This window comes from Hyla sarda, chromosome 12, assembly GCF_029499605.1.
Source record: "Hyla sarda isolate aHylSar1 chromosome 12, aHylSar1.hap1, whole genome shotgun sequence".
NCBI classification, from domain to species: domain Eukaryota; kingdom Metazoa; phylum Chordata; class Amphibia; order Anura; family Hylidae; genus Hyla; species Hyla sarda.
The window spans coordinates 26,334,241-26,347,710 of record NC_079200.1 but is presented as its reverse complement, the minus strand read 5'-3'; the positions used below and the strand labels follow the sequence as shown (position 1 = coordinate 26,347,710).

The following is a 13,470-nucleotide window of genomic DNA, read 5'->3' as shown; positions in this document are numbered from 1 at the left end:
CCCCTTCAAGATCAGTCTGTGTCTCAGTGCTGATAACTAGTTATAGCCGGGTGAAGTGCATGATAGTGTACATCACTCCCCAGCTCTAAACTATAATGGATCCAGTCTCCTGTAATCAGTCAGACAGCCGCGTGCTTCACCCAGCTATAATAACAATCGGAGGGGGTCTCAGCGATATGTCAAAGGTTATTTAACTCTTTAAGGGATTGTGGACCTGGAAACAACATGATGACAAAAAAGTGGTCTTCTAAAGGGGCGGTCTTCTCAAAGAATGCATAATAAATAGTGAAACTGAAAATCCAACACAGGAAATCTGGTCTGGATAAAGGGTTGGTCTTTTGGAGACGTTTCACTGAATATTGGAGTAATATTGGAAGACGATTAGACATAGCCAACAACAAGATTTCAGATCTGAAAATTGATTGTTGATGTTCCCTCTATTTGTCAGAATGACTGAGATCTTTGTATATTTTTTGCATTTAGCAGAGGAAAAGGTAAAGGTAAAAAATGAATCTGCTGAGGCGGCAGCACCTGAGCAGTCAGAAGGCATTGATTTATCCTATGGATATGATGGAGCCGCGTGTGCGTCCTACAACAGCATCCAGCTGGAACGACATAACACATCATACGATCTCAACAGAAACAACCTGGGAAAGCTGTACTGTGACATCTGTGGACTGGCGTGCAACAGCCTCAATGTTTTACTAGTGCACAATAGAAGCCATACTGGTATGTGTCCTCTCCCGGAAGCCATCATGATGAAGAACATGGCTTGTCATGTCTTTTCCAGTATTACTTTCTTAAAAGGAAGAAAGTAGCTACTAAAAATGAAAAAAAAAAAAAACATGATAACACCATACAGTGATCCCTCAACTTACAATGGCCTCAACATACAATAGTTTCAACATACAATGGTCTTTTCTGGACCATTGTAAGTTGAAACCAGACTCAACATACAATGTTATGGACAGTCCAGATCTGTGAAACGTGTCAATGAACTGACCAATCAGAATGGGCATTCACTGGTAAAACTCCTGTATTACTGAAGCGTATGCACTGACTGATGTCTGGTAGCGCCCCCTACAGTATAGGGAGGTATTACATGTTCTGTACACTTTACCTGTACCAGGGTTATCTGCTCCTTGGGACACCAGGTGAGGGCGGCTCCATGTTATTTTTTTTTAGGACATTGCGTGCACTGTACAGAACCCCGAAGAAGCTCCTGTCCTCTACATAGACCAGTGCTTCCCAAGCAGGGTGCCCCCAGCTGTTGCGAAACTACAACTCCCAGCATGCCCGGACAGCCTTTGGCTGTCCGGGCATGCTGGGAGTTGTAGTTTCGCAACAGCTGGAGGCTCCCTGCTTGGGAAACACCGACATAGACAGTGATTTACAGCTCCCAGTAGATCTTTCTTACTTTTATATGTAAGGACTTGCTATGTCTTTATTAGTTATCTACTTATTTTTCTTTAATCCTCACTTTTTCCTATTTTTGGATGACATTTTGGTGCCTTTAGAACCAATTACCAGGTTTCCATAGAGTTCTGGTTTCAACATACAATGGATTCAACATACAATGGTCGTTCTGGAACCAATTAATATTGTAACTTGAGGGACCACTGTATAGGGTAACATATTTTACCTAAACCAAATATTTTAGGGGTAAACTCATCCCTTTAAGTGATGACATATCGCTTGCTTACACCATCACTTTTTTTCAGCATTGGGGTTCCAGTACACTGATCTTGAGAAAGAAAGAGCCGTACTAGGTAATACTCTTATTAGTGATTACTAGTAATACTAGTAATGGTATTACCTACATTATATCAAAAGTTTTTGTTACGACAGGTACTTTATTATACGAGCCCAGGGATCTCCATGATCAAGGTCCAATTTGAGCTAAACCCAGTTGCTGCACTTTTGATATATTGCAGGACTCATTATAATATGCCATTTTACAATGAACAACTGTTAAAAAAAAATGTCATCGAAATTAAAGCTCAAAATAGCCACCACTAGGGGTCGCCTGTCTTTTAGCCAGACATACGAGTCAAAATTTTGCAACATCCTGGATACCGGCCGTAAAGCATGCCGGTATCCAGTATAGGGGACCCCTGCAGTATCATGTAGAGTGTATGCGTGGGCACGCACTGCCTGTGAATAAGCACAGGGAGCATGCGCACACACAGGAAATGCGGAAAACACTCACGGGCCCTACTGGAGTTTTTGTCTAAACCTCCTCCGCTGCCTCCGGGACACGCACCAAGGTTAGTTTCATAGTAATTCAGCCCCTGTAGAGCAGTGAGCGAGGCCTTACCCTTACCTTTCGTGCTATTAGGGGAGGAAGAGTCTGCAGCCAAGCTCTGTGCTGTCTGTTCCTTGTGCTGCAGCAGCATAGAGCTTTGTACTAGAGGGCTGCATTGGGGTTGTGCCCCTCCTATGTCTCCTCACCCTGCCATCGCCGCACCTCCCCCCCCCTTGCCATTTTATGGAGCCCGTGTAGCCTGCCCTGGATGATCGTGACTGTACCTGTACTGCTCGTGCTGCGGCCCCGGCTGGGTCTGTAAGTGTCTGCATCTCAGCAATCCTCCCAGCCAGGGCCTCTGCACATGGGGCTAAGTGCACTGCAGAGCATTGCACCCAACGTCTTCTACAGACACTGGGATACCGTCCCATGTGTATAGCAGTGTGTGTGTATGTACATTACTATACAGGTGGGGGTATGTGCAGAGCATTGCACCCTAGTCTGTACTACTGACAAGGGTGCAATGCTCTGCATATACCCATACCTGTTTAGGAATGTACATACACCCGGAAAGGAAAGGTTTGCAGAGTAGAGAGGAGTGATTGGCTGACTGCCCAGGCTCGCTCCGGAGATGAGTCATCACTGTGAGGGAGACAGATAGACACGCCCCCTCCAGCCAGCAAGATGAAAAAGTAACTCAGCAGCAGATAAATGCATTTTTCTCTGGATATATAGGTCCTAGACACATAAAAATTATATAAACACGATCAGGCTTAGGTAGTGAGTAACATATACATTTTTTTTTGCACTATGACAGGTATGCTTTAAGTGTTTCGTGCTGTGCACTCGGGGGAATTTATCAATAGTTTTTGTGTAGGCTTTGGCGAAAAATTGTCATAGGTTTTTGAGCAACAATTTTTACGCAAACATTTGCATATAACTTTTCAACTTTTTTTATGCTAGTTTTCTGATGAAAGCATTGATAAATCTCCCACCCTTTCCTCTTTTCCATATCAGAATAGATTTTCTTGCTCATATACCTTGTTTGACTATTTCAGGGGAACGGCCTTACCATTGCAATCAATGTGGGGCTTCATTTACCCAGAAGGGGAACCTGCTCCGCCATGGCAAACTGCATACCGGAGAAAAACCTTTCAAATGCCACTTGTGCAGCTATGCCTGCCAAAGAAGAGACGCCTTGTCTGGACACCTCCGCACACATTCAGGTGAGCAGACCAGTCCTCATAGCTTTATACAGCATTATAATGTATTGTCCTTAAAGGAAATATGCAGCCATAACAACTTATCCTCTATCCACAGGATAGGGGATAAGAGTTTGATTGCGGGGGGTCCGAACGCTGGGACCCCGAACGATCTCCTGCACAGGGCCGCGGCTCTCCCGTGCAGGAGGCCTGCCGGCCGCGGCATGACGCCACAGCCAACACGCCTCCTCCATGTAGTTCTATGGGAGAGGCGGGGGAGGCAGTGTTCGTGCCTCCCTGCCTCTTCCATAGAGCTGTATGGGGCGTACCATTAAGCTCACCGAGGTAGACGCTACGCGCATTAGCTGCTCCACAGAGCGGCAATGCCGGGGCCTATTTGGAAGATTACAGGGGGTCCCAGCTGCAGAACCCCCCACGATCAAACACTTATCCCCTAACCACTGAATAGGGGATAAGTTGTTATGGCTGCAGTTGTCCTTTAAGCGGTATCTGTAACATTTCATAGTTATGTAAAATGTGTTATTTGCACAAGGGGACTTTCTACAAATGTATGCACATTTATGAGAGCTACAAACATAAAACAAGTTTTATTTCTATTAACTGTAGTGGAAAAACCCTTCAAATGTGAATTCTGTGGCCGCAGCTACAAACAGCGGAGCTCTCTGGAAGAACACAAGGACCGATGCCGTATTTATCTGCAAAACATTACCGGGTCTGGTAGGTGTAATACATGTAGCTGAAAAGTCATGTTTTTTTTTTCTGAGGCACATATATCGCTGCAGAAGACAGATTCTATAAAAAGTCTATGGAGCCAATATTCCACAGCGAAGAGAGAGAGACAGGTAGAGAAGCACTTAGCTGAGCACTTCTCTCAGCTCATTCTAGCGATCGGTTGGGGTCATAGCACCCAGACCCAAAACATGTCTCTAGGGTAGGTGATGATGTCCTCTTGTAGTTCACTGAAATCAGACCCGGAACGGACATCCAGTTTAGACACATAAAGCACTGGAAGGTTAGGGAAGTTAGACTGGTGCTCACCTGACCAAGTTACAGCAGTGCTGGAATAAAAATAAATAAATAAATAAACAAGTAAAAAATGTGCACTACTATCATAATAAGATGAAACAATAAAAATCTTTATTAGCATAAAAAAGTATAAAATGACATTAAGAATACACATGGCTGGAAGGCTAGAAGTATATGACACTATATACAAGAATATACTTCTAGCCTAAGGGTCCAGTGTTTTGGGCCATTGTCTTTGTATACTGTCCACTATGTGTGCTGTTGTCTTGTATGTGTATTCCTTTTTTTTTTACTGTAATATTTATTAGGGTTTTCATACAAACACAGAAAACAGTATAGCCAAACAAGGCATATAAATCTCCAAATCCATCAAAAACAAAATAACCATCATAAAGAATGGCAGAAAGAGGCGAGAACATCATAAGAAAGGTATACAAATCCCATCAGGCAAAAATGGTAGAGCAAGAACAATAAGTCCAAGCAAACATCAGGGGGGAAAACAATCATAAAATAATAGTCAATAAGGAACTTCAAAATATAGGGGAGGGGGGGGGGGGTGGAGAGAAAAGGGAGGAACACATAGAGACAAACATGAGGACGAAAAGGAAAAGACACAAAAGAAACAGGGTCACGGATTCTGTTTGGCGATGAGAGTCTTGGCCGCGAGAACTATGTGCATAAAAAGCTTAAACGGCTTTTTCGATAGGACCCTGGTAGACAGGTGCAGGAGGAAGACCATGGGGTCTAAAGGGACTAAAACACCTAAGACTGAGTGATCTAGCTTCTGCACCTGCGCCCAAAAGTTTACTATAAGCGGGCACGACTAGAAAATGTGGAAAATAGTACCCAGGCCCACACCACAACGCCAGCATTGCCGTGCATATTGAAGCCTTGGAGGTCCGCTCCCAGATTATACGCCATTGTGGGATCAAGATAGTAGTATTGAGAGCCTCCTCCCAACGGCTCATATAGCGATGGGAAAGAAGAGGGCCATCTGGAGGGGAGAGCAAGAAAGAATAAATGCTAGAGAGAAGTCTCTTTTCCTGAGGACCCACAGCCGTTGAAACCCGTGGGCAAGGACACAGTCAGCAAGCCCTGTCTAGAGGATAGATAATGGTGAAGCTGAACATAGTGGGCATCCTCAGAAGAAGGGAGATCCTCCCATAAATTTACTGGCCATCATGACCAACATAGGCAGACAGTGGAGCTTGGTATCCCAAATAAATCTGAAAATAGCCAACTGAACAGTAGTGTTGAGCGGCATAGGCCATATTCGAATTCGCGAATATTCGCGAATATATAGACGAATATTCGTCATATATTTGCGAATATTCGCATATTCGTAATATTCTCGTTATATTTTCGCATATGCGAATATTCGTGTGTGCGAAAATTAACATATGTGAAAATGTGCATACACAACAATTTGCATAAGCGAAAATTCGGATATGTGAAAATTAGCATATGCTAATATTCGCATATGCGAAAATTCGCACACCAGTCTCACACAGTAGTATTAGAGCCTTCTTACACCACACAAGCTGGAAGCAGAGAGGGATGATCACTGTGATGTGTACTGTGAAAAAAAAACAAAAAAACAATATTCGTCTTTACGAATATATAGCGCTATATTCGCGAATATTCGCGAATTCGCGAATATTCGCGAATATGCGATATTCGCGAATAAAATTCGAATTGCGAATATTCGCGAGAAACACTACTGAACAGAGCATAATGCAGATAAAGGAACCTGGACTGGTAACTTCTCAAAAAAGTATAGCAATTTAAGGAGAATGGTCATCTTCACCACCGCAATACGCCCAAAAAAGGAAATATATTGGGACCGCAATTTTTCCATTAGAGCCTGGAGCTCACGAAAAAGAGCAGGAAAGTTAGTAGAATACAAAGAAGAGTAGCAAGGGGAAAGAGATATACCCAAATATTTAGTGGCAGAAGGAGACCACCGATAGGAAAAATGATCCCGTAAGAGACAGATGAAGGAGGAAGGGAGATTTAGAGGCAAGGCTTCAGATTTAGAGAGGTTGACCTTATAGCCCGAAATACGACCATACGAATGGAGGAGTTTATACAGTGCAGGTAAAGACAGCAAGGGATTAGTGAGAGTTAGCAAGACATCATCAGCGAATAGGCAGATCTTAAATTCCCTACCATGAAGGGTAATACCAGAAATGTCAGAGTCCCCCCGGATCATCGCAGCTAGAGGTTCTATGCACAAAGCAAAAATCAGGGGGGAGAGCTGGCATCCTTGCCTAGTGCCGTTGTACAAAGAAAAAGCCGGAGAGGAAGCATGAGGTAATTTAATAGAGGCAGTGGGAGAAGAGTAAAGACCCCGCAGTGCAGTGAGGAAATTGCCCAAAATACCAAACTTCTGGAGGGCAGCGAACGGCCAACCTACCCTATCAAAGGCCTTTTCTGCGTCCAAACTAAGAGCCAAAGCCTGGTCCGACCTCTGATTAACCAGATCTATAAGATCCACTACCCGTCTTGTGTTATCTCCACCCTGTCGACAAGGAATAAAGCCAACCTGGTCCTTGTGTATAAGGGTAGGAAGAAAGCAGCAAAGGCGGTTCACCAGGACCTTGGGGAACAGTTTCAGGTCAGTGTTAAGAAGGGCAATGGGTCGATAGCCAGAACAATCATGGGGGTCCTTACCAGGCTTAGGTATCAACGTAATTAAGGAATGTAGAAAAGACTGCAGGATACTGCGAGGAGAAGATGTGAAAGGACAAAAAGACAGAAGGATAGGGCTATGATCAGACCAAGAGAGAGGCTCCATAGAGGCGAATGAACCAAGCCTGAAAAAGCGTATATAAGCGCAACTGGGAAGGGGATGGCGACGCATCTACCGTCCAATGGCAATCCATAGAAGGGGAAAAACACTGATTAAGATCTCCCCCTAGGAGCCATGTGGAGGGGGGGGGGGGGTAGGCGGGACAAAACCTGTTGCAAAAAAGGCACTTGAGAGGTATTGGGATCGTAAATATTGCAGAGAAGCAACTGCCTATCCCCATAGAGCCCTCGACTATAACAAACCAACCCAGGGGATCCCCATAGGAAGAGGAGTCGTGCAAGGGACCTAGAAATTAAAATAGGCACCCCCGCAACCTTCCTGCCTGTAGAGGCTAAATTACATGTGTGTTCTTATTGTAATTTTATACTTTATTTTTGTTAAAGGAATACTGTAGAGAAACATAACTTATCCTCTATCCGAAGGATAGAGGATAAGTTATATTCCACTACAGTATTCCTTTAAGAAATATTCTTTTTTTTTTTTATCCTATTCTGATATTAGTGTACATTTTTTTTCTTTGGGGTTATATGTTCTTTTGTATACTATTTTCCCACTAGCTGGTTTGCTAGTAAGTTTTTGTTTGGGGACAGTGCTGGAATAAAACAATTGGCGCCATAGGACTAGTGATAATAAGTGTGCATGATATAAGCCATTCTTGATAAGTTTTTTTTGCTGAAGACCTTCTACCATTTTTGTAGCCCGTTTTTGGACCCATTCTATTTGATCAATAGTAGAGGTCTCCTGGACACAGCATTCCTGATTGGTCTTGCTAGAGCGCTATACAGCAGGATCATAGTCTCCATTTTTCTACTGGTTATACTTTTAGCTATGCAGCCAAGCATTCCATTAGCTTTCCCTACCACTTGGCTGCACGGTTGACCCATCAGAAATCACTGCCCCTAAATCCTCCTCTTCTGAAGTCTTCACCAACACAGAACTACTAATACGATACAGTTTACTTCCGTACCCAGGCAAACTAGAATGGAATAGGGGAGGATATATTTAGTTAGAAAAATTGATATGATATTGAAGTTCACCACAGAAAAATCAGTTTCTGACTAAGACACCTTCCATGAAAACGGAAGAGTTCATCAGATTAGAGCCAATGTTATTCAGAGATTTAGTGGTAGATAGCACGTTTCTGCCGGTACAGCCTATCTTGAGAACAGTAAAAATGTAAAACATTTTATGTAATATTGCTAGAAAACTTGGCTCAGCCTTCGATAAGCATCTTGTAAGCTCAAGCCTTGTAATGTGCACAGGCATCTTCCTCCCCCTTTTCTCCACTGACCACAAATGTGAAGGGACAGGAAGCAATGCCTGGCATTAGACAGCGTGGATATCCGTGTTCTCGCCTTATATTGAGAAAGAAGACAAAACCTCAAACCAGCTCAGTGGAAACATTGACATAAAGACAGAAAGTGGTCAGAAACAAGGCGGCTTGCAGGTGGCCTGTGCATTCAGCTCAGAGGGGGTTATAGGACAGTGCTTGCGTGCTTTTGTACGGTGGGAATGGACCAACTTTTTGTCTTATTGAAGAAATGAAGGGGCAAGATGGCACTCACCATACAGTAGGAAACAAACAGCACAAGTCATGGAGTCAAACAGACAGTGGGAGACGCATTGGGACTAGTGTTGGGCGCGAATATTCACATTTCGAAGTTGTAGCGCAAATTCGTGAATATTGCGAATATATTCGCTATATATTCGAAATTGCGAATATTCATTTCTCCACATATTCCTTCTTTTCACTTGTGGGCCAATTAGAATGATGCAAATACACTTGTCAGAGGTTATCAACAACATCCCTAGCAACCGACAGTAAAGTTGCCCACCCTCTCACTTCCTCGAATACGCGAATATGCAAATATTCACATATGCGAATATAACAAATCCGTGAAATTCGCGAATATAGGACGAATATTCGTCTATATATTCACGAAATATCGTTAATTGGAATATGGCCAATGCCGCTCATCACTAATCGGGACGACCGTTTCGTGCGTGATGACGCAGTTCCTCTAGCCAACGCGTCGGCTAGAGGAAGTGCATCATCACGCACGAAACGGTCGTCCCGATGCGTCTCCCACTGTCTGTTTGACTCCTGTTTGCTTGCAACTGAAGATTAAAGTATCCTACTGTATGGTGAGTGCCATTTTGTCCCTTCATTTCTTCATCCATCCGTACGGCCACTCTTTAGGCTGGGCACCACTTTGAGCAGGATAGTTGCGGTGCCGTTGCGGCGTCTTCCGCTCCAGGAGGAGCATGATATCCGAACAGCCAGTCAACCAGTTTCAGCAGTGCCGGTGAGCTGTCTTCTATAGAGTGCAGCAACCTTTTTGCCTTGATTGCTTCACGTCCACATGCGGTTATGCATAAAATTAATGTTTTAATGGTTAGTAATGGATTGCTCATTACACATTGCAAACTTTGCATCTCTTCTTACGTTCAGCGATTTGTTCATTTCCAAGAAGGTGGGAGGAGAGGGATTTAATAATTGTATCTATCCGTGTGCCATCTTTCTTTAATCCTGTTGAATTGTAGAACCTGTTTCGACTGTGTTTATTATGGTCTACTTTGGGACAAATTTCATTAGATGATAAGTGTCTGAAGCTTAGGGCCCTTTTACAAAGGCCAACGGGCTGCATATAAGAAGTGCCGATCTCAGTGATCACAAGACTTGATCAATCGCACGGCTGGTCGAGCAAGCGATCGCTAAATCCATTGAGTGGCTGTTAAAATTTGTCGCTATCCCCCGTTTACATAAGGCGATGTATGGGAAATAGTGATGATTTTATTGGCCTTACAAAAGATGTGATCAGCTAATTCACCTGACAAGGGCCTTTAGACACTACGTAGACACACTGGCCCAGATTTACCAAACTTTTTTTTTTTTTGGGGTGAGAATTGTGCCAAGAAAATAGTGCATTGATTTGGACAACTTCATCCAAATCTTACACCAGAAAGAATGCCTTCTCGTGACACAATTTTCAATTTCTTTGCAAGACGTCAGTAGCCCAGATTTATCAAACTGTGTGAGAGAAAAAATAGAGTGATTTTCCCACAGCAGCCAATCACAGCTCAGCTAACAAGGTCTGGTAAAGTTAAAGCAGAGCTTTGATTGGCTGCTGTGGGAAAATCACTCTAGTTTTTCTTTCACACAGTTTGATAAATCTGGGCTACTGACGTCTTGCAAAGAAATTGAAAATTGTGTTGCGAGAAGGCATTCTTTCTGGTGTAAAATTTTGATGAAGTTGTCCAAATCAATGCACTATTTTATTTTTTTTTTTTGACACAATTCTCACCAAAATAAAAATTATAAGGCCCTTTTAGACGACCTGCAGACAGCTTGTTTGCTGAGCCATGACAAGGCTTGATGAGTTGTCAGATGAAAATCGCCTTTTAACAAATGGTGATACCCAAAATTTTAATGCCTGCTCAAAATATCCAGTCAGCTGACTAACAAGCTTGTCGGCTCATCGCTGGACTTTTTACTTAGATCGATTATCATGGGAATGCTCATTTGCCGAAAAATCAGCTTGTGTAAAAGAGCCTTTAGACAGATTGATAACCCCTATGTTTAGCACATTAGTTAAAGGGGACCTGTAACCATAAAAATGCTGTCTAACCTATAAGCACAATCTTATAGAGCAGGGAGAGATGAGCACAGATTGATATATACAGTATTTTTATGAAAAAAACTGTGATTGCTAGTTATAAACCAGGAAAGTGAACAGCAGTGCCTGGCTCACTTCCCAGCTGTCAGTCAAATCTTACCCTTTTTTTCTGTATAAGTCTATGCAGACTAGTGCAGAAGGTCAGATCTGCCGGTCGGGAGTCAAGCACGCTGCCTTTCGCTTCTCCAGATTATAACTTGCAATCACATTGGGTCTCAGGAGTAAGACCTGGTGCAATCATACCTTTTGACAGGTGTGGGCAACATGTAAAAAAAGTTTTTTTTTATTGACAGTAACCCTTTAATTGGTAGTAGTGGTGGAGAGCAGCCAGGTAGTCAACCCCAAAATTTATCAGTGTGTCAGTTTTGCATTCCCTGTGTTCTTTAAAGATTCTTTGGACTTATTGATTTGACACTATAGAGTATTACTCAACCCTTGATGAAAGCATAATAGTAGCATGCTGATTTGTTAAAAAAAAATATTTATAAACCTTTCCTCCAACAGCCATAGAAGAACCCAAACAAATGAAACCGGAAATTGGAAGCGATCGGGCACTGGTACTGGACCGACTAGCCAGCAATGTTGCAAAAAGGAAAAGCTCCATGCCCCAAAAATTTATTGGTAGGTGGCTGACATTATGAGTAAAAAAAAAATTTCTATGCTCTTTTTTTTTTTTTTTTTTTTTTTTTTTTTTAGAAAATTGACATTTATAAAGTAAACAAGGAAAAAAGAGCCATACATATAGTCATATAAAGTTATCCTAAAACTTAAAAGATCATACATATGGGTAAGCATTATGGATGAGTGAATCTTTCAAAAATTTGGTTTTGCCAGTTCACCCAAATAATTATGGTTCTGACCAAACAGTTCTGTCCAAGCCTGTACTTCCCTAATAACCCAAAAACTTCACAATCAGTGTAAAACAAAAAAAAAACTGGCACACTTGACTTCCAATTAAAAAGATTGTGCACTGACATAACAGATGCACAACGCTCTCTTCTGCTTTACTACAATTATTATATATGTGTGGAGTGTACAAGCAATTAACAGTATCCTGCACTCACCGCTTGGTAACGGACTCGGTGTTCCTGCATGGAGGGTTCCGGAGGAACAGGACAGCAGACTGGCGTGGGCGCTCAGAGGCGACTGCCGGCGGTTTCGCGTAGATTACGCTTCTTCAATCCTTGAAGGCCAGAAGAAGCGTAATGTACTTGAAACCGCTGGCAGTCGCCTCAGAGCGCCCACGCCAGGCCACTGTCCTGGTACTCCGGAACCCTCCATGTAGGAACGTTGAGTCCGTTACCGAGCGGTAAGTGCAGGATGCTGTTTATTGCTTGTACACTTCACTATTTTAAGACTATCCTATGGTATTGTCCTAGCACCACTGCAAGACTCACCCGTTGGCTAATAGATTTGCCATTACGCCGCCCATCCTTATATTTTAGACTGAAGCATTTGTGATCTGGGGCCATCTGGTGGTGCTATCCCTCATTATATTTACACGTTATATATGTGTGGGCCTACTCCTATCTGTGGTGTTCGCTGCTCAGTGTCCCTTAGAGAGATCTTCACCTAACACCTGCTATCTCTAAAATGGCTGCTGAAGCTATGTGATTAGGCTTTTATTGTGGCTCTGACATCACCCCTATACTGCTTCCTGATTGGCTGGGAGAACTGTATAATTGGCATTATGATCCTTCCTCCTTCTCTTTTCTGCTATGTGGCTGATGTTATTTTAGCAAACCGCCAGAAATTCGACTTCTAACAAAACTGAACTTTTAGCAAAGTTCTGACTGAACTTGGATTCTACAGGTTTGGTTCACTCATCTGTAGTAAGCCTGCATTGCCAATAAAATTGTACAGGTGTCCATTTAACGTTGTGTATCATGGAGGATGTTGAGTACAGGAAAGAATAGAATACACTTGGCATGAAATGTTGGGATGCAGTGTAGTTATCTCTTATTATGATATAAGTTAATGTTACAAAAAGAGTCAAATAAACAGAAGACTACGCTGAGAAAAAAAATTGAGCCGAGGCACAACATGGACCCAAAAATGTTGGATCTTGTCTGGGTCACCTCTATTGCTATACGCGAGAGTGGTGTTTACTATATTTTTCCTCTGGGCTATATAGAGGTGACGTGGTCCTATCCACCCATCTCTGCCCGGCTGTTATTGTGATCACATACACGTCTTCATTTGGTGTCGTTACCCTGGGCTTTCCCCCGCTTCTCCCCGGTGTTGTTGGTTCCTTGGTTTCACAACCTCTTTCCAGTTCTGATAAGAACATTCACTCATGCAGTGCAGACTAAAGTCTGTTTACTTTGTGTGGGAAAGGGGGAGACTTACAAGTATTGAAGCATAGCCTGAGAAAGGGGAACGATTTACCAGGACAGCTGCAGATTTCAGGTGCCTGAAAAAATAAGCACAATCTGTAGTGTCTGTAGTAAAGTAGAAATACAGGATGGACAGATTTAGCAAAGTTCC

At 42.9% G+C, this 13,470-nt stretch overlaps 1 protein-coding gene across 3 annotated transcripts in view; it reads left to right on the top strand.

Annotated features, from left to right (window-relative positions):
• Positions 1-13,470, top strand: part of IKZF3 (IKAROS family zinc finger 3) — a 136,337-nt gene that overhangs the window by 97,673 nt on the left and 25,194 nt on the right. For 2 of the 3 annotated variants that reach the window (XM_056547760.1, XM_056547761.1), the window contains 4 exons: positions 484-729; positions 3,304-3,471; positions 4,075-4,185; positions 11,488-11,604. In XM_056547760.1, coding sequence (XP_056403735.1) covers positions 484-729; positions 3,304-3,471; positions 4,075-4,185; positions 11,488-11,604 — 642 coding nt within the window. The remainder of the gene's footprint in view (positions 1-483; positions 730-3,303; positions 3,472-4,074; positions 4,186-11,487; positions 11,605-13,470) is intronic. The other variant, XM_056547762.1, reaches the window with a different exon arrangement.